The sequence below is a fragment of the Eubalaena glacialis genome, chromosome 10 (genome assembly GCF_028564815.1).
Source record: "Eubalaena glacialis isolate mEubGla1 chromosome 10, mEubGla1.1.hap2.+ XY, whole genome shotgun sequence".
NCBI lineage: Eukaryota > Metazoa > Chordata > Mammalia > Artiodactyla > Balaenidae > Eubalaena > Eubalaena glacialis.
The window spans coordinates 105,380,569-105,408,549 of NC_083725.1; the positions used below are offsets into that span (position 1 = coordinate 105,380,569).

At 40.1% G+C, this 27,981-nt stretch overlaps 1 protein-coding gene across 1 annotated transcript in view; it reads left to right on the forward strand.

Annotated features, from left to right (window-relative positions):
* Nucleotides 1-1,514: 1,514 nt before the first annotated feature.
* Nucleotides 1,515-27,981, forward strand: part of HSD17B12 (hydroxysteroid 17-beta dehydrogenase 12) — a 165,233-nt gene continuing 138,766 nt past the window's right edge. The window contains exon 1 of the mRNA XM_061201606.1: nucleotides 1,515-1,798. Within this exon, the coding sequence (XP_061057589.1) occupies nucleotides 1,639-1,798 (160 nt within the window). The 5' untranslated portion in view covers nucleotides 1,515-1,638. The remainder of the gene's footprint in view (nucleotides 1,799-27,981) is intronic.

Sequence of the window (27,981 nt, forward strand, 5' to 3'; positions counted from 1 at the left end):
TAAATTTGGGGCTGTACTGTAGGCAAAGGTTTTGACAAGAGAGAGAGAAGGAAGGTGAGGTGGAGGGAGAGGAGTGGTGAGACTTCAGCTGAATTGGACAGGCAGCCCCAGCCAAAGATATCAAATTCAATTAAAACAAAATATGGTGCCAGCTCAACTCACATGGCTGAATTCTGCCGGACAACTGACAGTTTATGAAGAACATTAATTAATCCTATAAGAGGGAGTGGAGAAATATATAATCCCGTAAGAGAGGTTATATCTAATTAATCCTATAAGAGGAGGAGAGAGGGGGTTGGGCAGGGAGAGATAAAGCTCTTAAAGTAAATATTATAAAGTTATGACTTTAGCTTCAAGATGTGTTAAAATGTTGACCCTTAGAATTATTACCCTTAAGTCTCTGCCTTTTAAGAAACTCTCAAGTCTTGAATCAGCAGCCCCTACTGGCTAAGAAAAAATTTTAGGTATCTTATATGATTCCCAAATCCCTGCCAGAAAAAGAAACAAAAACTCCTGATGGGAGGATGAGGGAGTATGTGTGAAGCACCATATGGCATTACACAATTTCTTAAATTTACCTTGTGGTCCTACTCCTCTGGAACTTTGCTGAGGTGGTTTTCATATCTGTACTTGGACTGTGCACTTTTGTACTGTCTCACCACTCCCCCGCGCCCCCCACCAAAAAAAAAGAACTACGAAAGGAAAGTAAAAGAAAAATCTCTATAGTCCTTTAAGTCCAGTTAAAACATGGAGCCCTTCCCCCATCTAACTGTTCATCAAACTGTATTCCCATAATGTATCTTTCATTCATTTTATAGCTCTTATGCCATTGCGTATTATAGTCATTTGACGCCATGAAGTTATTTGCCTTGAACTCCAAGACATTGGGAACTGTGTTATTTAATGCTCCGCGCGGGAGGGACGCCTGGCATTTAGAAGGCCCTCCATAAGGCTGTGTAACCGGAGCGAAGGTGTGTCGTGGGGACGGCACAGAAACAGAAGATGCAAGCCTTTATTCGGAAAAGCTTACAGGAACAATGACAGCACATTTAACAATGGTACAGAATCGTTCAACAAAGATGTGAAAATAAAACCATGGCTCCACGTTCACTTCTTACTACAATCTTCCCATTCACTAGCGGTGTCTCTGACCCCATTCCCTCCTCAAACCCAAGCTCAAACCAGACTGGGTCTGATTGGCCAATAGGAGCACAACCTTCGGTAATCGCGAGGCCTTCTCCAGCCAATGAGAGACCTGGGCGATTTGGCGGCGGTGAGACGTGCAACCGTCTGGCGGAATCCTGGGGGCGTGGGGACACGTTGGGCGGGACTGAAGTTTGATTGGCAGGTGAGCGATCCACCGCCTTAGAACGGAAACGCGGCTCGGTGAGAGCAAGGGGGAGATCGTGGGCGGGGCAGTGAAACTAGGGTCAGCCAATGACCGACGCACTACATGCAGAGAGAAAGATAGATCACCAATGGCGGCACGGATATGGTGCCATGGGCGGGGTTTAGGCTCAAAGCTGTGTGGGAGCATCGCCTATCACGGTAGTCCTCATCTTCACGGCCGGCGCCTCTGCCTGCATTCATTCGTTTGTTTTTTCCATTCACGAAGGTAGTGAGGCCTGGTTGAAAGCCATGGAGAGCGCTCTGCCTGCCGCCGGCTTCCTGTACTGGGTGGGCGCGGGCACCGTGGCCTACCTGGCCCTGCGCATCTCGTGCTCGCTCTTCACGGCCCTTAGGGTCTGGGGTTTGGGTCACGAGGCGGGGGTCGGACCGGGGCTCGGTGAATGGGCAGGTGAGTCGAATCCAGGGCCGCCGGCCCCCTCGCTCCTGCTGCAGCTCGCGCGGCTCCCGGCCGGGCCTGGTACGCGCTGATCACTTCTGGGCCCAGCGCTTGGCCTTCCCGTCCCCAGCTCCCCTCTCCTCCATTCTGAGACTTCTGCGTCCCGCATACCTGCCTGTCCCCTAAGCCATTTTCTGGCTTGCTTAGACTTGTAGAGTTTTTAAATACTAAATACATAGCTGGCTTAAGTCAGCGAATCTGAAGTGCCACTTGGTGGGCGCGGGAGAAATCTGGCCTGAACTCCCTGGGGCTTGTGTCCTTTAAGCCGTTCCGGGTTAACGGAGTTAGTCGCCTTGCTGCTTGCTTCCTCAGTCGCACTCTACCCACCTTGGCTCGCCCCTTATGAGTGTTTTTAAAACAAAGTCTTTGTCTTGAATACTGGCCCTGTGCTCAGGATGAAAAGCATTCTGTTGCCTTTTGGGGGGCGAGGGTGGAGGAAGAGGACATAGAATTTCAGAAGACTTTCTGCTCTTTGGAACCTTGGATTCGGCCTAGTTCATGTAATTTACAAAAAAAAAAATTGGTTAACTGTTCTGGAGTCCTAATGAGTAGCAAGAATTATTGCTTCTGCAAAACGGTAACTCTTCATGTAGAAATCGGAAATACTTTCTGCAGAAGGACATTTGCAGGAAAAAGTATTCCCAGAAAGTGAGCTAAACAAACAGGTCTTGTTCCATCTAGTCGGGGGATTTTGAAGATGGAGGAGAAAGGTCAGATTGGAGAAGTTGGGAAACATCTGAGGAAAGTTTTGCGCTTACTGTTTTTCTTTTTCTGCCTTTTTTGCTAATTTTCTTTCCTTATTTTTGGTTCTTTTAGCTTTTTTTTTAAACCGAGTGATATGCCGTTCTCCGATGTGATTATTCATTCTGCTGTTTTATAATTGAATGTTCACTTCACAAAGCATTTTATTGAATTTTGGGGTAGTTAGGGGTTGCTTTCAGACTAGGCTCAAATAAGGTACACAAATAATGTTACTCCACATTCTTAACTTTATTCACTCAAAAACATTTCAACAACTTAGTAGGAAAAACATAATAAATTAACATTTTGGGACAGCAACAAAAGGAGAAAACATCTCAAGTAGGAATGAATATGTGAAGCAGCTATTAACATAATACATATTTTAAAAAGTCACTTAATTGTTTTTTGATCGTTGAAAAAGCAAGTGAAGTGCTCAGCTTGATTATAATCAAGATTGTAATTTCACGGTTGATAAGCCCAAATTCTTGGTTGTCACGTTTGGAAAACTTGCTTGTTGACTCTTTTTTTTTTAAATGAATGTTTTATTTATTTATTTAGGCTGTGTTGGGTCTTCGTTGCTGTGCGCGGGCTTTCTCTAGTTGTGGTGAGCGGGGCTACTCTTTGTTGCGACGTGCAGCCTTCTCATTGCTGGGGCTTCTCTTGTTGCGGAGCACGGGCATCAGGTGTGCGGGCTTCAGTAGTTGTGGCACATGGGCTTAGCTGCCCCGACGCATGTGGAATCTTCCCGGACCAGGGCTCGAACCCATGTCCTCTGCATTGGCAGGCGGATTCTTAACCACTGCGCCACCAAGGAAGTCCACTTGACTTTTGAACAAGACCCTAGTGCCTTAGGAAATTGTATATCAAGATGAATAAGTTTTGTAATTTGTAAGCAAAGACTTATGGTAAAAACTTTTTTTTTTTCAACTATCTAAAATTGACCATAGTGGCTAATAACTCAAAGGGACCAAGTCATCTGTATATGAATCCATAGTAGAAAGCCAAGTGATATGACATTGTCATTTCATAAGTATTATTTATATTGAAAAGATTTGGCCCCAGAGGAAGGATGTTTGATAAATTAAGGGCAATGTTTAAAAGATTTGGAAATGAAATTTGAACTAGAACACTGGGATATAACAGAGAGGATCATAGTATCATAAAGTGAAATGTTATCCAGTTCTCTTGTTGGGAAAACTGTCTTTTTTAAGTACTTAAGTAGAAAAAATAATGAAGTTGTTATTTTTAACATTACTTATACGTGGTGGCCTGGATCTTAAAAGTAAATACGTCTTCCTTTATGTCTCCAAATTCAGGGAATCTTTGAAAAACAAAGAAAAACTGAAATAATTTGAAAAACAAACCAGCAGAGATGACATTTGAATAATTAGGGTTAAATTGTGATTAAAAATAGGTAATTTGTTTAACCAATTATTAGTGTAACTAACCAGGCAAGGGCTCGTGTGCCTGTGGTGCTGAAAGCCAAACTCTGACAGTAAGTGTTTGCAGCAAAGTAAGGGTTTATTTGCGGGGCACCAAGTAGGGGAGTGGGAGACAAGCCTTAGATCCACTTCAACTTGGTCTTTGAGTTTAAGATTCTGTTTTTTGGTTTTTTTTTTTTTACGGGAAAGAACAAAGAGGCTGGGGTTAATCATCATCTAGGGACATTTCTGTAACATTTCCTAATCATAGTTTTGGGAGTGAGGGTGTCTCTGGTTTATGATTCCCAGGCCAGGTGGCCCATGGCTCAGGGGTCTGTGAGCTCATCTTGTAGTGGAGAAACAACCTGAGTTTATACGTTGATGATGTTATTGACAACAGCAGTTTTAGTACATTAATGATGTTATGGACAGTGGCGGTTTCAGTCATCTGACTCTGGTTGATTAGTGTTCAGTTAGCACAGGATTTGAGGTCACAGGGGACCAGAGAAGGAATAAAGTTTTGGGTAGAGAGATTAATCATAAACTCAATAAGGGAACTCGGTTTTAGGGCACCTTGGTGTCATTAGGGAGGCATTGCCTAGTTTCTAATACTGATGTTTATTTAACATCTTCCTCTCCATAACCAATTATTTTAAGTATTACATAATAATGTGTGTTGAGTTGGTAGTATATTTTTATACTTGTTATTCTTAAGTCTCTGTATGTGAGTATGTTTAATTTCTCCCCCTCAAATTTTAGAATCTGAGAGGCAGGGACTGTGGGTCCTCATTTTTTGTCTTTTCCCACAGTAACTGGCATATTGATCAGATATAAGCTCTTCTAGACATTTAAAAAAAAAAAAAAAAAAAAAACCTTGGAAAATCCCCGAAATACAGTTGTGCTTTGCAATCTGTAAAAATATTCCAGACCACAGATTCCTTAGTCTAGTAGGTTTTTAAGACCATCCATTACATGGCCCATCCTCTAATTTATCTCCTTCATCTTCTAATCAAGAGCTGGGTCATCCCTTCCCTAGTTCTCTCCAGTAACAGTCCCACTCAAGTGAATTACGCTGATTTCACTAGGTCCCTAGCAGGTGGGTTTAGCCAATTTAGGAGGTAAGACTCTCTTGCCTGCCATTGTCATGGGACACTTTCTGTATCTCTTCCGAGAACAAAGAGATCCTGTGAAAGTGCAGCTTCAAGTTGTTTGAAGGTCACTGTAGCAAGTAATGAAAAGAAGATTGCTAACAAAGGTGGTCAGTTTGTGCTAAGAAGAGAATAGTCCTTGCTGTGGAGCAACAGAGAATGTAATCTGTAGAATTTGGTTTGAGCGTAGACACATTTTGCATTTATTTGAGCAAGCTTCCATCATTGGAGTTCATCTAAAATGATTGATGTAGAAATAAAGTGGGGACTTCCCTGGTGGTGTAGTGGTTAAGAATCCGCCTGCCAATGCAGGGGACACGGGTTCAAGCCCTGGTCCGGGAAGATCCCACATGCCGTGGAGCAACTAAGCCCGTACGCCACAACTGCTGAGCCTGTGCTCTAGAGCCCGTGAGCCACAACTACTGAGCCCACGTGCTGCAACTACTGAAGCCGGCACACTCAGAGCCCGTGCTCTGCAACAAAGAGAAGCCACCGCAATGAGAAGCCTGTGCACCGCAACAAAGAGTAGCCCCCGCTCGCCACAACTAGAGAAAGCCCGCGCACAGCAACGAAGACCCAATGCAGCCAGATAAATAAATAATCTTTAAAAAAAATAAAAAAATAAAAATAAAGTGGAGGTGATAGGTGCAAAGACAAGGTAATTATACTTCCAAAGCCACGATATTTTATCCTTTAAACTTGAGACAACACTCTGAGCTCTTAGTTTCTAAAGGAGAGGATATAGCTCCAGGCAGCAAAGAATGAAGGATCCACTAATCAGTTAATGAGTTAGATTTTTAAAATAGCTTTATTGAGATATAACTCATAGACCATACAATTTACCCATTTTAAAGTGTACAATTCAAGGTTTTTATTATATTCACAGGGTTGCACAACCATCATTATAACCTAATTTTAGAGCATTTTCATCTTCCTTAAAAGAAACCCTGTACCTATTAGTTGTCACTCCCTCATTCCCACCCCCTCGAGCCCTAGTCTTTCTGTCTATATACATTTCCCTATTCTGGATATTTCAGGTAAATGGAATGAGATAATGTGAAGTTTTTGGTGGCTGGCTTCTTTGATTTAGCACAGTGTTTTCAAGGTTCCTTCATGTTGTGGCACGTTTCAGTGGCTTCATTTTTTTTTTTTTTAATTGCTGAATAATATTCCATTCTGTGGGGAAGGAAATCCAAAAAAGAGGGACTATATGTATATGTATAGCTGATTCACTTTTCTATACAGCAGAAATGAACACATTATAAAGCAAACTATACTCCAATAAAAATTAATTAAATAAAAAAAGGAAAACTAATGAAATCCAAATAAAGTATGAAGTTTAACAACAACAACAAAAAATATTCCATTCTGTGGAGTGAGTTAGATTTTGCAAAGGGTCTTCTCCTCTGTATTTTGCCCTCTGCACATCTGCATTAGCAGATCCCTGAGATTTTCCAAAGCTGATGGAACTCATTTGGCTCTGTAGTATTGCAAGGTTTTCCTAATTCAGTAGACAATGAGGACTTAAAAAGGGTATGGGGTGGTGGGGTTCTCCTGTGGAAAAGCCATTCGTCAAAGCTGGCTCTGCTTAGCCAAGCTACAAGAATCAAAGGGTTCTCAAAATCAGGTGTGGTACATAATTTGTGTTTTTACGTCGGACAGCTGTGCAGGATTAGTCTAGTTACCTCAAACTGTTGAAGGCTACTTGAGTGACCAGGGCCCACTGACAGTGGGTCCCTTTCTTTAACTAGGTTTTGAGGTATTACATGATTATGTATGTACATATGTATGTATGAGATGTTATTTAACTTGGCAAGTCCAGAAGAAATATTACTATCACTTATTGAATGCTTGAAGTGTTCCAGGCACTTCACATAGATTATCATTAATTTCTCTTTGAGTTGTGCTCCAAAATCCCCAGTGTACAGAGAAGGAAACAGGGGCTTAGGTAAATGACTTCGTCTGTGGTTTCATAGCTGGTGAGTTACAGGATCAGGATGCAAAGCCAAGTTGTCCGTTATGCAACGTCTACACGCTGTGTGTGGTGGGGATTGGCTTACAGACTACATGGATACTTGGGGTGGATTCCTTTATACCTTAGGAACTTTATTGCTTTTTGATTTAAGGCACACTTTCAAATCTGGACATGCTTGGTAATTCTGGAAGCATTGCAGGATAAGTAGCACATTTTAGAATCAAGTAGCTCGGGATTTTCTTCAGATTTGTAACCATGAACACATTGGAAAGGCACTCAAGGTGCTTAACAAAGCGAAGGGTTTGACTGTCATCAGTACCTGACCTTGAATGCTGTTTTCTGTTTATCAGTCTGGCATTCTCAAATGGATTTAGTGATTCTCCGGAGGTCCAGCTTGGTTAGTGTAATATGCTCCCTGTTGACATTCTGGTAGACCTGTTCTTGCTGGTGAGTTTGTTTTTGATGTTGATCACAGTGTTTTTTAAAAAAGCTGTTTTTTTTGTTTGGTTGTTTCTTTTGTTTTTTTAAAGCAGGGCAGGTGGTGGAGGGCAGAGAAACAGATGAACTTAGTCATAAAAGTTCTTGAAGATATTTATTAATTCTTCACTTCATCTCTGAAAAGGGAGTCCATAGGCCTAAATGGAACAAAGTCTCCAGATTGGAGTTAGCAGCGGCAACCTTAAAGCACTAGGGCTAGAGCTGTGCAAGAGGAAACAGATGCAACTGGAGGATCGGCCCTAAAAGCATGCCCTGGTCTTATTTGGAGGAAAAACTAAAGAGGATGGTTTCCTGGAATTAGAAATTCAGCCTCTGTACTCTGAGCTGTTCCCTCCAACCTCACACCAGCCTCCATAGTCTCCTGCTTCCTTTTTTTTTTCTTTTTGTTCTTCCTCTTCCTTTCTGTGCAATAATAAGTTTCCTATTTAAGGGTCAAACCTGAGACCTCAGAGACTCAAATCTAGACTTGGATTCTAGCTCCTCCAGTTTAAACTAGAGTGTAACATTGAGGAAGGTAGTAAACATCTGTGAGCCTCACTTTCCTCATCTACAAAATGGGGATAATACTGGAGCCTGTTTCATAGGATTGTTGTGAAGGGTAAATGAAAATACTTATTCTGTGTAAAACAGGTGGTGCAGTGCCTAGTACATAAATGCTTAATAACTTATTAGTAATATTATTAGCCTTTGTAACATTATATATTAATCACTTGAGCTAATTGACAAGATAAGGCTTAGTAAGGAAAGGTTATTAGCTGGCTGACTGCATCTTCAGCAAACAGATTACCTTTGCTACTCAAGTGAGACTGTTGAGCTTCGAAACTAATTTTCTGTTTGTTTTTGTTGGTTGAGGGTAATTTTCAGTTTCAGAAAAAAGTTATTGAAAGATTTAGTTAGTGAGCAGAGTACATTGGTAAGTGGGTTTGAATAGATCAATTCCATTGCCTTTAAAGCCATTTGTAGATAAGGATAAGTTAAAAGAAATTTTATTTAATAGTGTCTCTTAGTTCGTTTAGGCTGCTATAACAAAAATACTCTAGGCTAGGTGGCTTAAACAACAAACATTTCTCACAGTTCTGGAGGCTGGGAAGTCAGATCAAGGTGCTGGCAGATTCGGTGTCTGATGAGGAACTGCTTCCTAGTTTATAGATAGCTGTCTTCTTTTTCTGTCTTCACATGACAGAAGGGGCCAGGGAGCTCTCTGGGGTGTCTTATAAGGGCACTGATGCCATTTGTTAGGGCTCCACCCTCATGACCCAATCACCTCCCAAAGACCCCACCTCCTAATACCATTATATTGAGGGGGTTAGGATTTCAACATATACATTTTGTTTCTAGCATATGAATTCAGTCTGTAGCACAGATCCTTTATTCCATTTCTCTCCTGCTCATCTTTCCTGAACATAAAAATATTAAAATATAGCAATTTGTATCTCTGCCTTCTGGGATAGATTACGATTAAGGCTAGGAGGCAGGGAGGGTGAAGCCTTCACCATCTTGGTGGAGAGTGTGATCCAACACTGTTCATTTGTCCACCCACCATCCACATCCTCCTGAGGCTGGCCATGGACCTTGTAACAGACCAGTGGGATGGCAAACAGGAATCAGGAACAAACTGCCCTGTTAAGTGGTGGAAGGCAGACACACTTGGTTCTGTGGGAGCTTGTGAAAGAAGGTCAGAGTGATGACTGAGCTGAGATCTGAAGGGAAGTGAAGAGTAGCAGACAGAGCAGAGGGACCAGCAGGTGCTAGGCTCCTGAGGTGGGAAAGGGCAGAGTCCCCTTAAAACAAGGCCTGAATGCTTGGAGCCAAGAAAGGGTAGGCATGATGTAAGATGGGAGTGGAGAGGGGCTCAGGGGCCAGTGAGCAGGGCTGTTTAAGAACATGGAAGACAATTGTGGGGATTTTAAGCAGAAGGGTAATGCTGAGTTGCAACTTTATTTTTTTAAGTAAATTTATTTATTTATTTATTTATGGCTGCGTTGGGTTTTCGTTGCTGCGAGTGGGCTTTCTCTAGTTGTGGAGAGAGGGTTCTACTCTTCGTTGTGGTGCGTGGGCTTCTCATTTTGGTGGCTTCTCTTGTGGAGCTTGGGCTCTGGGTGCTCAGGCTTCAGTAGTTGTGGCACTCGGGCTCAGTAGTTGTGGCTCGCGGGCTCTAGAGCACAGGCTCAGTAGTTGTGGTGCACAGGCTTAGTTGCTCCGCGGTACGTGGGATCTTCCCGGACCAGGGCTCGAACCAGTGTCGCCTGCAGTAGCAGGTGGATTCTTAACCACTGCACCACCAGGGAAGCCCTGAGTTGCAACTTTAAACAGAAGTTTTTGCTTCTATGATCTTTCTGAAGCTGTTGCATTGTCACAGAGATAGAGAAGAGCAGATTATTCACATAATCTCAGTTAAAATTGCCTTTAAAAAAATGCAAATTCATACTTTATAGTAAGGGAGGCCATTTCTGTGCACTTTCTGGTTATCATCTTTCAAGGACTATTTCTCCCTGGGGGAAAATCTAATCACTGTGGTATGGGAAGTTCTGCTCTTGACCAGGGACTGGATGATAACATTGCATGAACCCTGAAACTGGGTTATTGCTTTCTCGAGGTCACTCCATAGGACCATGGTGTGATAGTTGAGAAGCCTGCCACACATCCCTCTCAGAAGGAATGCTTTGTTTTCTTATTCATTTTGTCTGGTGAAAAAGCGTGTTTGCCTGGTCTCTAACTGGCAATTCCAGGGAGACTATCCAGTTTCTGAAAAGTTATCCTTACCACTATTAAGTGAAGTTATTTCTACTTAAATGATCTAGTCATTGGGGGAAAGGAGGAAAGACTAGAAAACTAAAGATTTTGAACAATTACTGCCTCTCAGGAGTATGATATTGGGGAACAGTAACGCTAACAGAAGATTGGCTTTAGGGTCAGTACAGCAGGTCTGAGCTTTCCTACTTGCTAAGAAGTTTGACCTTGGACAAAGATTGCTAACCTCTGAGCATAGCTTTCTTCATCTAGTAAATGGGGCTGTTACTTTTCAGGGTTATTATGACAGTGAAATGAGATGTAAATGAGGTTCTCATGTAACATCTTGTGTGTTTTTATGGATGCCAAGTAACATATATTTAAGACATCTTTATTTGTATACATTGCTCTTATTTGATGAAAAGAGATTGTTGAAACCAAGAAATAATGTAGTTCACTCAGCAGATAAACTATTGGAAATCTGAAGTTGTGAATAGATTGATTAGGAGGTGATTCACAGTACTCCAGGAGAATTGCTTGCTTTGTGAAAAGATTTACTAAGTGGTTCCTTGAAATATGGTCCCCATTAGTGAACCTGAGATACGATGGACTTAGAAAAATCTGGTTCTGTGCAACTTTTCAACTACATTTTAAAAACCTTGGGTCATTTTCAGTTCTTCTTCTCTCACCCACATACAGTCTATTAGGAAATCCTATTGACTTTAACTTCAAAATATCCAGTATCCAGTTCCTTCTACCACTCTGGTGTAAGCCACCAAAATCTCTTGCCTTGATTATTATAACAGCCTCCTGTCCTTCTGATTCCACCTTGGCTCCCCTATAATCAGTTCTTACAGAGCAGCCAGTGATCCTTGAAAAGCTCTAGTCAGATCATGTGATCCTTTGCTCAGATCCCTCCAATGTCTTCTCATCCTGTTTATTTATTTATTTTTTTAAAATGAATTTTTATTGGAGTATGGTTGCTTTACAATGTTATGTAAGTTTCTACTGTACAGCAAAATGAATCAGCTATACATATACATATATCCCCTCTTTTTTGGATTTCCTTCCCATTTAGGTCACCATAGTGCATTAAGTAGAGTTCCCTGTGCTATATAGTATGTTCTCATTAGTTGTCTATTTTATACATAGTATCAATAGTGTATATACGTCAATTCCAGTCTCCCATCTCATCCTGTTTAGATGAAAACCCCACTTGTCACCATCTCCCATACTGCATACTTTGCTCATGTATGACATTTCTTGTTTGTCTACCCCTGTTAGAATGGAAGCACCATGAAGACAAAGATCTGTCTCTCTTGTTCACTTATGTATCTCAAGTGCCTAGGACAGAGCCTGCACAAAATAAGTGCTAATACATAGTTGTTGAATGAATGAATATATTCAGGTATTCCAGTGTTTTTGAGGGATAATGTATTTTTTGTGGGGAATTATCTTCTCTTTCTATATTCTCTTATTAGTTGTAAATCTAAGAAATATTAGTGGTCTCCCCACCTCTAAAAATGAAATTATTTAGTCTGAAAACAAAATATAGACTATAACCTCAGGAAGAAGTTCTCATAGTATAGACCCTGGAACTAGACTGCCCTGAATGTCTTTGTGTCCCAGACGTGCCTGTACTTACCGCTTCTTTCTGCTTCTGTGTCCTTTTGCTTGTGCAGAGACATTCAGTAGTTTCAGTGGTTGTTGAATGTTGATCTCTCTGCCTGGAGTGCTCTTTCTTCTGTTGTTCACTCTTCCTTACTCCTCCTGTTCATGAAATTCTACCTACTTTTCAGAGTCCGGATTCTGAATGTTTATGTGCAGCTGCCCACATGGAAGCCATCATGTACTTTTGGAACTCTGATAGTGCTTGTTTTGTGCTTTTTTGTGGGCTTTTCCACACTTTACCTTTTTGGTTGTTTGTGTATGTGTCTGTGCTTGCACTCATGACTTTGTTCTAAACTACAAGCCCCTCGAGAGTGCACAATAAATAATACGTAGTGAATGAATATATTTTCTTTGAATTATATTTTGATGGGGATGGGGTGTTTTGCTTTGCTTTTGTATTTTTTTGGTTATGTTTTACAAAATAGTTTGTACACCTCTTTTCCTCTTTGTTTTAAAACCTCAAGTGACACCTAAAAAGCTAGATTGAAGTTAAACCCAGACTGACTAGACAAAGACTGGTTATGGAATTATTGTAGCAGAGCTGGGATAACAGTTTTGAAAGTGTGAAATGCAGTGAGAGCAAAGAGATGTCCTTGTGTAGCATTGGTAATAAGCTAATCTTCCTTCATACTTGTGTTAGGAAATTGCTGTAGGAAATCAACCACTTTGCCAGATTTAATAAACATTTCAATATTAATGGATATATTTATTATTCATCCCCAAGTCTTTATAAAATTGTTACAAGTAGGCTTTCTTTTAGTAAGAAAGACTTTTCCAATGAAAGTTCCAGTAAAACCTTGCTAATTGGTAAGGCTGAGATGAATGAGTGAAAAAACTGAATTCTAAGATTCGTTGACCAAAATGTAGTTTTGTTATTTTAAAGGCCTGAGAAAATGAACCCACGCCTTCTAGAGCCTTCAGACTTTTTGGGGACATTGAGCTGAATTTCCTGGAAAATCTCTTTGGTAGTAAAGGCATTGAATGGTCAATGTATATACTTAATAACTGCTAGAAAGTTAACCACAGAGCATTGAATATATGCATTGTTTGCTTCATGGAAAGAAATGAATACTGCAGTTGGTTGATAATCTACAAAAGTTTAGTCAGCCATTTTGTGAGAAACTTGAGAAAATTGAAAAATCATTAGGAGGCAGAAGAGACTAATGATAGAATAACAAAACTGGAAGGGCTGTTGGTGACCTCTTCAGTTGAACTATTAGGGAAATAAGCTGGAAGAGGTAATGACTTGCTCAAGTTCATTCATCCAGTTAGAGATTGTTTAGGCAAGAGGGTCAGTGGCAAAGAGCAGAAAATGGGGGTTGCATCGGTGGTCGGTTGATTAAAAGCAGTGGTAGGAGTGATGAGCAGCAGGCCCTGACAGCAGAATAGAAGAGATTTGTCAGGGATGAATTCAGAGAGGAAAACTGGTGAGGAGGACAGGCAGAGGTGATGAGTGGTAACAGTAAGAATGCTGGCAGAACTGAACTTCATCACATTTCCGCAACTGGTATGGGGTAAAAAGCCTTCTCTGTACAAGAGCCTGAACTCTTGAAGAAATGGCACACATCTCTGTAGCCCCGAGGGTACCATTGTTTCCTACTCTTGGTACACTCCTACATGGACATTAAGACCGGGGGACTTTTTCACTGTGTATAGTGCTACAAGCCAAGTGGGTCGATCCAATGTCTCTTATCTATAGTCTTGGCTGTGCCTATAGCCCTAACTACAGGTGATGTTGATGACACTAAATTGCCAAGGAAATACTGTATAGTTTTTAGGATTGCTTCTCAAGGTGGCCAGCAAAGGGTGCAGTATCCTTTAGAAGTTTAAATTCCAGTTTTAGAGTTCCCTTAACCTTCCTCGTATGTAGAAATCTCATTCTCCAGATTGGTTTTACTGTAATGCCGGCAGTAACTGCTCACCACCAAGCTCACTTCCAGTAGAAATATTGCCAAGCTTGCTTTAATGATTACTGAAACTCCCATCTCGTCACATAAACAGACCTAATAAAGTAAGCAAGCTCCCCTAATCTTGCACATTCAGTCATAATCTTGCTGTGGAACAGGGAGCATCTGCTTATCTGTGTGTTCCAATACCTATCATTGCCTGTCATGAGAAAGGAGGGGATGATCTCTTTATAGATAATGTGAAAAAAAACCCACAGGGGTTAGACAATGATGTTCACACATTCTGAATTAGAGGAGGCTGAATTCATGAAATTTTACCGTAATGTTGACATCTTAATTTACAAATTGCTTTTGCAAGTATTCTCCAATGATTGCCATAACCACCCTATAGTTATTATTTCCACGTAATATACCAGGACCAGAGGGAGCTGCAGGGACTGGTATAGGGGTTACATAGCTAGTAAATGACACAAGAAATTGAATCCAGGTTTTCTGAGTCCGGGCTCCTGCCAAATTTCCTGCCAAAGCTCCTGATAAGGGTGATTCTAAGGCAATTTGCAATACCTTAGATAAGCAATAAGCAAGAGCTTATATGTCGGAGACTTCCTCAAATGTTGTCTGAAAGTGAAAGGTCTGTTTATGCCAATATCCATGGGACATAAGAATCAGTTGGATGTGCTGGTTAAAAATAGAGAGTCTAGGGCTTCACTACAGACCCACTCAATCAAACTCTCTAAGAAAAGAACATGGGAAAATGTATTTTTAACAAATTAAGTTGATTCTTAAGATCATGCATTTTGGGAAACACTGGACTGGGGTCGGGCTAGCCTTAGAAGAAGGCAGTGGACTATACATGCAGGCTTTTTAGCCAGATAGCTATTCTTGGTACCAGGGCTTGGTTTATAATAGTGTTAAAACTTCAAGTGATTTCTGTACTAAATATTTACTTATAACTTTGACGGTTAAATAGAGATTCTATTTTAGGCTAGTTCTGTGTTTGTGCATTTGAAATAGATTAGGAAAAAAAAAGAGGAAACTTGAAACTTCTCTGTGTTGCTATGCAATGAGAACCACAAGCAGCACACCCAGTATTTCCCAGTCTTTACTAATTGGAGATCGGGGGTGAGGGTAGTGGGGTCAATAAGAATGGTTTTTGGTAGATGCAAATAATGGAAATTTTACTTTGCTTTTGGTAAGACCATAGGAAGAATAGCTGAGGACTTTGGAAGCTTCACTATAAAGAATTGAGAGGGGCTTCCCTGGTGGCGCAGTGGTTGAGAATCTGCCTGCCAATGCAGGGGACACGGGTTCGAGCCCTGGTCTGGGAAGATCCCACATGCCGCGGAGCAACTGGGCCCGTGAGCCACAACTACTGAGCCTGCGCGTCTGGAGCCTGTGCTCCGCAACAAGAGAGGCTGCGATAGTGAGAGGCCCGCGCACCGCAATGAAGAGTGGCCCCCGCTCACCGCAACTAGAGAAAGCCCTTGCGCAGAAACAAAAACCCAACACAGCTAAAAATAAATAAATAAAGAAATTTATTTAAAAAAAAAAGAATTGAGAGAACAATATGTCCTTATTTTCTATTTGTGATTTTTTTTTTTAGTGGCCCCATTTCTTAGTTTATGTGTATTACATTTATAGACAAGAATGTTTTAAGTCTGCTTGCTTTCTTTATAGATGGATTTAAAAAAAAATTATCCTTATTGTGAAATTAATATAAGTGATTCTTATTGGGCCAATAGACTGGAGAGGATGTTCTTTTTCTTTAAACAAAAAATTAAAGTCCTCCAAATGAGGAAACAGCAGCAAAATGGGCTTAGGTTTAACCAGAAGAAATTTCGATTATAGTTGGCAATCTGAATGACTTTTGTAGTGATTGAACAGTGGAATCGGGTCATTCATTCATTCAGCAGGTAGTCATTATGTGCTGACTGTGTGCTTGGCGTACCGCACTGGGTCTGGAAATTAGTGGTGAGCAAGAAAGCCTTGGTCGCTACCTTCTTTGTTCTAGTAGAGGACACAGATCATTACATAAGCAGCTCCGAAAAGTTTAGCAGGAGCCAGCTATGGGAGCACCTCTTCAGGGGTTTAAACGTTTCTGGAAGAAGTCACATTTAATCCAAGGTGTGGAAGAAAAGAAGTAGTAGGAAGATGATGATGTTAATAATAGTAATAAGACAAAATGTTTGTTAAAAAGCTTACCATTTACCAGATACTCTTCTAAATGCCTCAGTGAATTCATTTACTCCTCACGCACTCCAATAAGGTAGGTCCTATCCCCATCTGACTGAAAGAAAGCTAACATAATACAGAGGTCAAGCAGTTTGTCTGAAGGCACATGGCTAGGAAATGGAGGAGCCCCTGGGATTGGAACTCCTGTGAACTCTGCAAACTGCGTTGATGAATGAGAAGTGGGCAGGTGGGGGGGTTGGAGGACAGGGGAGTTTTTCCAGCAGAGAGAAGACTTGCTTGAAGACCTTGAGGAAAGTGAGAGCATTCAAGAACTTTGGGCAGACAGTCCTTGAGAGGAGAGAGGCAAGAGATAAGACTTAGAGAAATGGGCAGCGGGCCAGTCCTAAAGGACCTTGAGGCTCCGTGAGGGTTTTATTTATCCTCAGGGCAGTGGGAAGTCATTGAAAGATTTTAAGCAGTAGATGTCATGATCGAGTTTGTATTTGGACTGCTTACTCTGGCATTTTGGAGAATGGATGTGGAGGGAGCCACCCAGGAGATGGGGGGGACCAGCAGGAGACTGGTGGTGGCGGTAAGCCAGGCGCTGGGTGATGGTGGCTTGGATTAAGGTCATGGGGCAGGGACTGAGCTGGAGAGTCAGACGAGAGACAGAGGTAGAAGTCCTGGGCCCTCGTCACAGGCAGGTTGTGCTGGTGAAGGAGGCGGCAGAGGCTGACGCTGGGCACTGACCGTGGAAACCCAAAGAGAAGGAGGAGGGTTTGGGAGGAAAGCAGTGATTCCCGTGTGGTTCTGGGTGGATGTCCGGCAGTCTTCCTGTAGATTAGCACTGGCCCGAGCCTGATGTTCTGAGTTCCTTACCAAAGTCCTTTGGCTCAGCAATCAATTATAGTTGTCAAAAATTATATGCTGTATCTTATGATCTATAGAAACTTTGGAGCCTCAACATGTAATATCTTAGGACAAGGAGAACATTATTTTTGAGCTGTTTGAGTGTATCCCATGTTGCACTTGGTGGCTTAGTTTGGTAAATGTTTGCTATTTCCTTTTTAGGCGGAAAAGCAGGGAAACACAATCAGAAGACCTGAGTTCCGAGTCCACCTTCCTTTGACATTTATTATCTGTGGAATTTTCAGTCAGCCTCTCTGTTTATTGCATCTATCAAATTATATCTAAAAATACCCACTCTGTATATCTTCAGAGATATTGAGTCTCTGAATCGTGTCTGGAAACACTGTACAAAGCATTATGCACAAACGGGACATGGGGCCTTTTTCCCCCTTCCATTTTCAGTTAGAAACCTAGAAATAGAATTGCCCCATGAGTTGATCAGAGCCTTTGTGTGAGGTTCAAATTGCTTCAGAGATTTATTTTGGGATCTGTTGCACGTTTGTCATGATCAACACCTAAGTTTCTTTTGAAGTGATTATCTAATATATGTCAATTTTAGAACATACCTAAAACTTTTTTTTAAACAACTTTGTTGATGTAAGCTGGGTTTCTGAATGAAAAGTTAAACTAATTTAACCACAGATTATGTTAATTTTAAATAAATACTTCAACTTTATTTTTAACATATGCAATGGCTATGGTTAGGTATAATGGATTAAGGTTATAGTTAAGTTATTGGCAGTGAAGTGTCATTTCAACTCTGATGTAATTGGAAGACTCTCAAGTTTGACATAACTGTTTAAAGTTCCATTATTGTATTAGAAGCGTTATTGTAAGAGGTAATTAGAAGTTCCTGTCATTTCTTACTCGGTACCCTACTGTTTTTGTCTCAGGCTTAAAGATATTCAGAGAGTACTTTTTCTTTAGTTAAAGGTTTTCTGTTCCAACCTTCATTTAAGCTAGATTCTTATGAATTATGACATTGATGACATAATGGTACTTTTTAGATCTCCAGAGCAAAAGTATTATCTTTGATATGAGGAAATAGTTTCCGGATGTACTTTGATTCTAATTTTAAAAAATATAGCAAAGATTAGGACCATGTATAAACACCCAAATCTTCTAATAATACTTGCTTCAAAATACGTTACTTCTTTGAAAATTGTGAATTACTTTTTTTTTTTATTTGTCAATGTGTTAATGTTTCTTCAAATGGAAACATTTACTTTTCTCTCCTTTTGCATTCCTATCTTTGGGTTCTCCCAGAAGCAGATACTGAGACAGGGACTCAAGTGCAATTAGTTTGTTTGGAAGATGATCCCGAGAAACACCAGTAGGGAGGGAGACAGGGAAGGGAACACAGCCAATAAAGGGGCTATTATCAAGACCTGTGATCACCTGTAGCTAGTGTAGAACTCAAGTTTCAGAGCTACTTCACCTGCAGGGCCTGGAAGCTCAAGTATTTTATATACCAATGGCCATTAGTCACTGGTTGAGGGCTGTTGGTGGTGAGGAACACTTAATTCGATAGTACTTATGTCCACTGTGCACTTGGGTGTTGCTGGCTTCAGCCCCCAGATAAAGCCCTTGGGGCGAAGAGACACATTTGGAATGTGCTGTCCAATGGTGTGGTCAGCATGGATATGGACAGGGCACTACCGGCTTAGCTCTAATTCCCATCACCATATTTGCCCTTGGTTTCATTTTCTTTAAACAAAGCAACGAATAAAGACCAAGGAAAAGGTAGGAGGAGTTATTTCCTGGAAATAATAAAAGAAATATAGTAGATTTGAAGCATAAGTTGATACATGTTATAATCCTTCACTGTGGATGGGAGTTCTGCTACCTCTCAGGGTGGTTGATGGATTAGCCTGTTTTAAGTGTTTTTACACTTTTTATAAATACAGATGACTGACTAAATATTGAATGAACTTCATTAGGATTATGTTTGCATTAAGGTATGAATTAATCTCTTCCTCTCCATAATTTAATTCTGATCTACTAAACAGGAGATGGTTGCCATATGGTCAGTACAGAGTGAGTACAGCATTTGAGGGAGTTGTGGCAGATGTGGTTGGTTGCTTGTTGACAGAATGCCAGATTTGTATAGGTATTGGACAACCATATACTTCAGAGGAGAATGGCCCTTTCCTCAGACCCAGGGGCCCAATCGTAGTTTACACTTATTTTGATGATTCCTCTCTCCTTGCTAGAGATTGGTTTAGGAATGGGCATGTAGCACAGTTCTGGCCAATGAGATGTAAGAAATCTCCTGGAGCGAGGGCTTCTGAGAAGCTTTCCTCCCCTTTCAAAAGAGGCAAAAGGAAGGGTATTGGTCTGTGAGGATGTGATGCCTGTAGCCGTCTTTGGGACCAGAGGGGACAAACTGAGGAAGGAACCAGCACACTGAGGGCTGCAGAGCAGAAAGATGGAAAGCATCTGGGGTCTTTGATTCTGTCATTGAGCTGCTGAATTCACCCATTCTGGTGGTGCCTTACACTTTCTGTTGTTTTGAGATGATAAACCCCATTTTTCTTAAAGCTATTTCTGTTGTTTCAGCTGAAAGCACCCTAACCTACAGATTCAGTAGAAAAGTAGGGAGATTTTCTTGTTTTGAGTAAAATTTTATAATTGATTTAAGGTCCTATAGACTTTGATAAATAATATATTGCAGTTCATTTGAATACTGAAATGGATGAAAGGAGGCCAACTTTGGTATGAGATATGATTGCACATCTCATTAAACAAATAAAGTCTCATTCCTGATTATGCTGGTCATTGAGTTCTTGCCCATATTAGGCCATTAAATTATTTTAGTCAGGTCTACAGTTTATAAAGCCAAAGAGTATAAGTATGTGAAAACTGTCTTATTGCCAAGATTCTTTGAGAACTGTTACCAAATGATTTAGGAATATTGGGTTTTCAATTAATTTGAAGTAAATGTCATAAGATGGTCTACTTTAAGTTAGTCTAAGTAACTTTATTTTTAGGGAGTACCTGGTAATCTGAAGACTTTGACCTAGTGTATGTAGTTCAACTGAATTGGAAAAGGATCAGGACTGGACATGAAGAAGTGAAGGTGGGGTGGGTGCATGTTATGTGTGGGTCTGTTACTATCCTTAGAGCTTATTTCTCTCTAATTCCATTTCAAAGCCAGTAAGAAGTCAATAGTGTTCATTACCCTGGTGGTATATTCTTAGCTTTGCCATTTCCTCATATTAATGTATTATTAATATAAAAATTATGAAATCCGTTTCATATATTCCTGGTTGGGACAATAATCGAGTATAAGGTTAGAGATTCAGTGTTATTTAAATTCCCTTGTTTTTAAAGTCCAAATGGGGAAATGTGCCATCTGAGTCACTGAAAAGCTGGAACAAAGATACAGGAGCTTAGGGACATGGATTCTGCTTTGTATCTCAGATGGGGATATGGCCTTACCGATGCTGAGTTTGTTTTAAGAACCAGGAGAGCCTGATGTGTGAGTCTAAATACTATTTTAAAAAGAAGATAGAGATTGAGTTCATCTTGAATAGCAGTAATGTAAGGACCAAGTCTAAAAGGACTGTAGTACAATAAGAAATTAAGCCTCTCGGGCCTGTCAAGACTCAGGTTGGCCATGCACCATCGCTGGGGCTCAAGGGAAGCTGTGCTTCTTTGTGTGGGTGTGTCACTTCTGATAGGAGAGATTCGGTAACTTACTCAAATTTTGTCCCTTGAATGAAGGGGTGTGTGTGTGTGTTCTTTTCCTGCCTTCCTCTTTCAGAGGTGAAACACTCATGGGTTTTGGAAAGATGACTATTCTTGTGTTTAAGAAACAGGTATTATTTAAGGTAAGGTATTATTGCTGATTAGTGAAAGAATCTGATTCTCTGGTAACGGATCAAAGGCAAGTATAAGAAGACTAGGACAGCTATTATCACCAGTTTTAATTTTGTAGTCTTTATGCCTCTTTTTCTTCTGTATTTGTTGTTACATTTTTATATTACTACCATTTCTGCCCCTTATTTGGTATTGGCACCTCATATCAGGCATACAACATATATCATGGATATTGTATCATCTATTCTCGGGCTGTCTCCATACTCCCATCATTAATCTTTCACTTAATTGATTCAACAAATATTTGATCATCTTTGGTGTGCCAGATACTTTGCAGTGTGCTGGGGGGGATAGCAGTGAGCAAAATGGTCCAAGCGTTGGCTTTCATGGAACTTGCATTTTAATAGGGAAGGATGGACAATAAACAAACAAATAAATATTTGGTAAGTCTTGCGATGAGATGTACTAAGAAGAAAAATAAAGCAAGGTAGACAATAGAGAATAACAGGAGCATGGAGAGGAAGTTTGTATCCCTGCTAGTTTTATATAGGGTAGTTAGGCAAGATTTTCTCATGAGGTGACATTTGAACTCAGACCTGAATGCAATTGCCTCTCTCCACTCCAACCATCCTGGCCTCCTTGCTGTTCCTTGTGCATCTACATCACAGACTTTGTACTAGTTTATCCTTCTGCCTAGAAGACTCTTCTTATGGTTAGCCATGATTTAAATAAATGGGGAAAAGGATTGGGAGCGATCAATTGTGTTACCAGGCAGATCGAATTCTTTCTTCTCTTAGGACTGCAGAGGATTGGTCTGCCTGCCACTGAATTATGTAGAAGATCCTAGCTGGAACTTCTGGATTTCTTTGATGCGCTTAAAATAACATGAATAATTTGTTTAAATGTACATGATATTTAGAAGATCTTTCTGAAGGCTTAATCCCACCCAAGTTATTCTGCCCCATTTGCTACTTTAAAAAATTAATTTGATCTATCTGTAATAAAAAACTAAGTTTTAATGTTTTGTCATTTGACCTAATAAAACGTGATTCCCTGGGTAATATCCATAGAGTTGTCCTCCATCACTTTACTTTCAACACAATAAAAGCTTAGAAAGCTTACTGATAAGTTGGAGCCTACAAACAGTTTTATTCAAAAGCAGTTTTTAAAACAACAAAAGACTGTTGTTTTCTAAGCTCCTCTGTACATTTATTGAAAGCTGTACATTTATTGACTTTATCGAGAAGTGCAGTGTTTGTGTCTCTTTACTAATCTTTTTCCTAAGCATATTGAAACTACACCCTTATCATTGATTAGGTTTGTAAAGCAAAGGCAGCTATAAATGAACTGCTGAATAGCATCCCCTATTGGCTTATCTCTAAAATGATAATGCAAAAAACAGAAAATAAAAAAAACTATTTTTTCTGAGCTTATGATTTACGTCATTGCAAAAGAACTGAGTCATTCAACACCACATTCTCATGGTGATGCCTTGTTGGGACCTTAGTAGTCGTGTATATGCTTGTTGAAGAGGAGAATTTCTGTTTGCTCTTACTCTTTAGATTATTCTGTACCTGAAGTGGGTCATTTTCACCATTTTAAAAAGTCATTCTTTGCTTTCCGCCTCATCTTTTATTTACACTTTATATAGATAGTGGTGTTTGGAATATATATTTTTTGGCTGTTAGCCAATTAGTGATTATCTTTTATTATGGTTTTCAAGGAGAACAGAGATAGGTAAAATTCAGCAATATTACTGAGACATCCTTTCTGAGAGCAGCTTTAACCTCATTTCCCACCCATACTTTTTCTGGAACCGTAGAACAGACCAAATTAGGTTTCACCAAATTTTCTTTTAGCTAACTGTGCCCTCCAGTGGAGAAAACACAGGGCAGTGAAATAGCCCAGGTAATAAGCAGCAGAGAGGAGGCGATGTAACACATCAAGAGCCAAGCTGCATAACTATTTTCTACATAAAAGAAAGAGCTTGTTTTTACCCGACATAAGCAAGAATACTGTGCATTAGCCCTCCTCTTTATGGGTTTGTTGAACGTCCAAAGAGGGATTTATCAGTAGTGCTTTGACTTCATTGCTTTATCAAAGTAGTTGATGCAACGCTTTGCCGCGTTTTGTCCCCTCCGTGATGGCGTATGCAGTTTATGAAACATCAGGCAAGTTTAGTAAGAGCTGAGAGTAGGGAGTAATTGGAGTTTTCCCCCTAGAATGAGCTTAAACAATGACTTTTTAAAAAAAAATTTTTAAAGAGACAGAAGAAAACCCGAAATTAATTTAGTGGATGTACACAATAAACATCTTGCTGCTGTACCTGTGCATATTTAAAGCGTTCAGAAAATTGTGAATGGACCACTACTCCCCTCTTTTCTGAACAGAAAGGGCTGCTGCCTTGTGCTCTGACTGCTGGCCTGAGCGTAGTGGTCTTCTGGTGACCATGGGCTTCATCTGTGGGTATGGTGACTGCGTGTGCCTGAGCCCTTGAGAGCATTGCAGAGGCGCATGCTCAGAACACGGGTTGGTACATGTGCAGCTCTGGGCTGGGGGATGAAGCCAGCGTTAGGGGGTGCTGAATTCTGCTGCGTGATGATGGGCACATTGTGCCTGCAGGCTTCCTTTGTGTCTCTGCACTTCTAGGGTCGGAGAACTGGATCACTCAGTTGAAGGGGAAACATAAAAAGAGATTTGATGGTAGTTTTTGTGTTGGTGGAAATTTGGAGATATGTTTCACTAAAATAATTTAGTGGGTGATATCTGAGAAATAGTAAACACAGGCTTTCTTTTTCTTGACTCTTACAAAAACCTGGGCCAACTGTCCTTACAGTGAATTGTCATTTGAAATTTTCAACATATTCAAGAACTATAAGCTTCCTTTATCTTATTTTAATGGAGTATATACTAGGTAAACTTTTTTACACATAGAGTGATTCTTAAAATTTAGGCATATGGAGGACAACTAGAAATAAAAATACATGACTTAAAAATCTTAAAAATGCAGGTTTTGGAGCAAGAATCTTTGCATAGTAAACTTCAAAAGGCATAGTGTCTTTCACTTGAAGCATCTTTTTGCAAAACAATATAAATATCTAAAGGAGACACTGCCAAACTGAACTCATTTTTTGAAAAGTGTATGCGGACTTTTAGAGGGGAATTTTGAAATTTTTGAGGGGAAATTATGATATGACTGTGATTTAAGTTCTTTAAAAATTATTTACCTTTATTTTATCACTTTTTATTTTATTTATTTATTTATTTATTTTTGGCTGCATTGGGTCTTCGTTGCTGCGCGCGGGCTTTCTCTAGTTGCAGAAGGCGGGGGCTACTCTTTGTTGTGGTGCACGGCCTTCTCATTGCGGTGGCTTCTCTTGTTGCGGAGCATGGGCTTTAGGCACGTGTGCTCAGTAGTTGTGGCGCACGGGCTTAGTTGCTCCGTGGCATGTGGGATCTTACCAGACTAGTGCTCGAACCCGTGTCCCCTGTATTGGCAGGCGGATTCTTAACCACTGAGCCACCAGAGAAGTCCGTATCACTTTTATTTTAAATAATGAATTACTGTTTTAACATCTGGTTCACTTTGAACTGTAATAACTGACTCTAGAGGGCGCTGATGAGCACCAAACACTTCTAAAAATTTATATTGAAGGCGATTTTTATTAAAATGAAGTTTCCTTTGGTTTTTAATTTAGTACTTGAACATAAATACATAGTTTGCCTCCCAAGAGAGCCCAAAGCAAACATACTTAGTTTTTTTTCAATTGGGTAAATAATTTACCATTATATTTTGAAATTCTTTGAAAATTCCATTGAATTTGTGCAATTTCTGTAAACCGTCTTTGCATCCCGCTTTTGGAAGCTTGTTTAGTATTTCAAAAGAAAAGAACCTACTTCATGGATATAAAATACAAATCTTAGTACTGGATAGGTTTGCCATCTAACTTCTAAAGTTAGATTTTATAGAATTAACATTTAGCTATTAGAGTCCCAAATAAAATATGCTTTATATATTTTAGGAGATAAAATACTTTAAAAGTATAGTGTGATATATTAATTTGAAGAAAGTGATCAGACTTTTAACATGGGAAAGCTTTTAGAAGATTGCTCCTTTTACCCAAACTCCAAAGATGATGATGTTGAAGACGTACATTAAGAAAAAGGTCTATATTACAGGGAGGAAAGTTTGCTAAACAAAATTAGCATTGCCAATTAGTATTGCCATTAATTGGAATATTAGTCACGTCAAAGAATGAATTTTTACATAAACTTGCATCCTCTCAACCTATGAAAAAATGATATATTTCCTTTTCTTCTGACTACCCCTCTGTTTAACATTTCTTCTGAACTATCACACTGTTTTCATTACTGCAGGCAGAAAGCCATATTGAAAGAATTCTCTCAGTAATTTGATATGAAACTGTTTCACTGAAGGCAGTGTTGTCCAATAGAACTTTCCATGATGATGGGAATATTTCCTTTTTTTCTTAAATAAATTTATTTATTTTTTATTTTATTTTTGGCTTCATTGGGTCTTCGTTGCTGCGCGTGGGCTTTCTCTAGTTGCGGCGAGCGGGAGCTACTCTTCATGTGTGCAGGCTTCTCACTGCGGCAGCTTCTCTTGTTGCTCAGCACGGGCTCCAGGCGCGCGGGCTTCAGTAGTTGTGACTCTCGAGCTCTAGAGCGCAGGCTCAGTAGTTGTGGCACACGGGCTTAGTTGCTCCGCGGCATGTGGGATCTTCCCAGACCAGGGCTCGAACCCGTGTCCCCTGCATTGGCAGGCGGATTCTTAACCACTGCGCCACCAGGGAAGCCCAGTGATGGGAATATTCTATATATGCACTGTAGGGTTTGGTAGCCACCAACTACATGTGGCCTTTGAGCACTTGAAATGTGGCTAGTGCAACTGAGGAACTGAATTTTTAATTTTATCTAATTGAAATTAAAATTAAATTAAAATTAATAGCCATGTGGCTAGTGACTACTGTGATGGACAGTGTAGATTTAAAGTGCCTCTGCTGAGTGATAGATATATCAGGGATTGAATCATGACTCTGATGGGATGTATGCATATCCATTCAGTCCTCTGCATTTTTATAATCTTGCCTGAGATTCTATAATATGTAAACATCTGGCTTTAAAATAACTACCTTTATGTGGAAAGAAGAGGAATTTTGTTCTGAAAACTAAGTTGATGTGTCTGTTTAGGTCTAGAATTCTGTGACTCTTAAAACCCACAAATTAAAGAGTTTTTGCCCTTTGGATATAGCACAAACCATGAAGGTTTTCTTCATGTTAAATACAATTACATGTTAAAATACAGATACACAGGATATGACAACTGACTGCAAATGGAGTGACTGATTAAAACAAAGCAAAAAAACCCAACACACCAAATCATGTCTGGTAAATAATGTTAAAAAGTTTGAATGATGCTTTATAGTTTCCCAGGCAGTTGCAATTCAATCTTCTTCTTGGATTATTAGCCCCATTTTACAGGTGAGGGAACCATGATTTAATCAAAGTTTAAGGCTTATTCATTCAACAGACATTTATTTTTCATTTACGGTTATATGTAGATTTCTGGGTTAGAAATGGAAGAACAGCCCTCCTTTGGAGGAACTAACAATCTAGTGGGGGCAATTAAACAAATAAATAAGAAATTATAATATAGTATGTTCAGTACTGTGCTCTATTTATGCAAAGGATGCAGTGGGAGAGCAGGAGAAGCCCCTGACTGATGAGGACATCGGGAGTCCTCCAGGTGAAGAATGTGGGGGAAGGGCACTCCAGGAAGAGGAGACAGCAGGAGCAAAGGTGCAAAAGTGCTCATGTTCTAATCAGGGAATAAATTTAGTACACTGAAGATACCTGAAAACTCAGGTGTTCAAAATTTACTAGTGGTATTACATCATCTTGACCTCATTTTTTCTTCTAGCTCAGCCTGAAGAAGGGCCGGGCTAAAAAGAACTCCTGGTACAGTGATAAAGCATCCAAGTAACAATTTCAAGGAGAAAGTTAAAACTAGGTTTAATTATTTGGCAAACACTAACTTACAATATTGATGTGCTTACTAGAAATCATTTTATTTATTAAAGCAGATCCCTAAAAGTCTCTTTGTTTCGCTTGCTTGTTCCTACTTTCACACCTTTGCTCCTGCTGTCTCCACAGGACTTTAATTCACTGCTGTTTTCCCAGGGCCTAGAACAGTGCCTGACACATATTAGGTGCTCGGTAAATATTTGGTGAATGAAGAAATGAGTCCTAGGTTATTATCCTAAAAGTCACTGTGAATGTTAAAAAGTATTAAAATGTGTTTTTTTTCAAACTTGAAAAATTCAGACATTTTTATTATTCACACTGGCCTTCCCACCCCTCCACCCAATGTTTCAGTTACGTGTTGTATATAACAAGCTATCCTAAAACTCAATGGTTTAAGAAAGCAACCAAATATATTATTGCTAATGATTTGTGGATCAGGAATTTGGGCAGGGCTCAGTGGATACAACTTTATTTCCCATGGTAATCGCTGGGGCAGCTCCACTGGGGCTAGAATGTTCAAGACAGCCTCACCTCCATATCTGTGGCCTTGGAACTCTTTGAGGGGAACTTCAGTTCTTCTCCATGTGGCCTTTCTAGGTGGTCTCTCATCATTCACTAGACTGGGTTGAGCTTCTTTACATGGCAATGAGATTGTTCCAAGAAGGTAAAAACAGAAGTTGCAAGGTATCCTAAAGCCTTGACCTGGAAATCATACAGTGTCACTTCTGCCACATTCTGTTGGTCAAAACAAGTCACAGGACCCTCCCAGAATCAAATGGGAGGGAAAGGGTTCCACCTTTTGATGGAAGAGTGGCAGATTCCCATAGCAAAGTGGCATCAGATGGGAGATATTGTTGCAGCCATCTTTGGAAATGATCTACTACAGTCAGTCCTCTGAGCATAACAATTCACATCTCTTCCACATGCAGAATACACTTACCCCTTTTCCAGAAGTTTTGGAGAAGTTTTATCCCATTACTTCAACCTGAAGTTGAAGATCTTATCATTTAAATAAAGAACAGATGCACATGAAGTTTCTCAGGCACCTCTGCTCTGGTACAGCTTCTTATGATCTAGAGGTCTATGAACTAAGAAG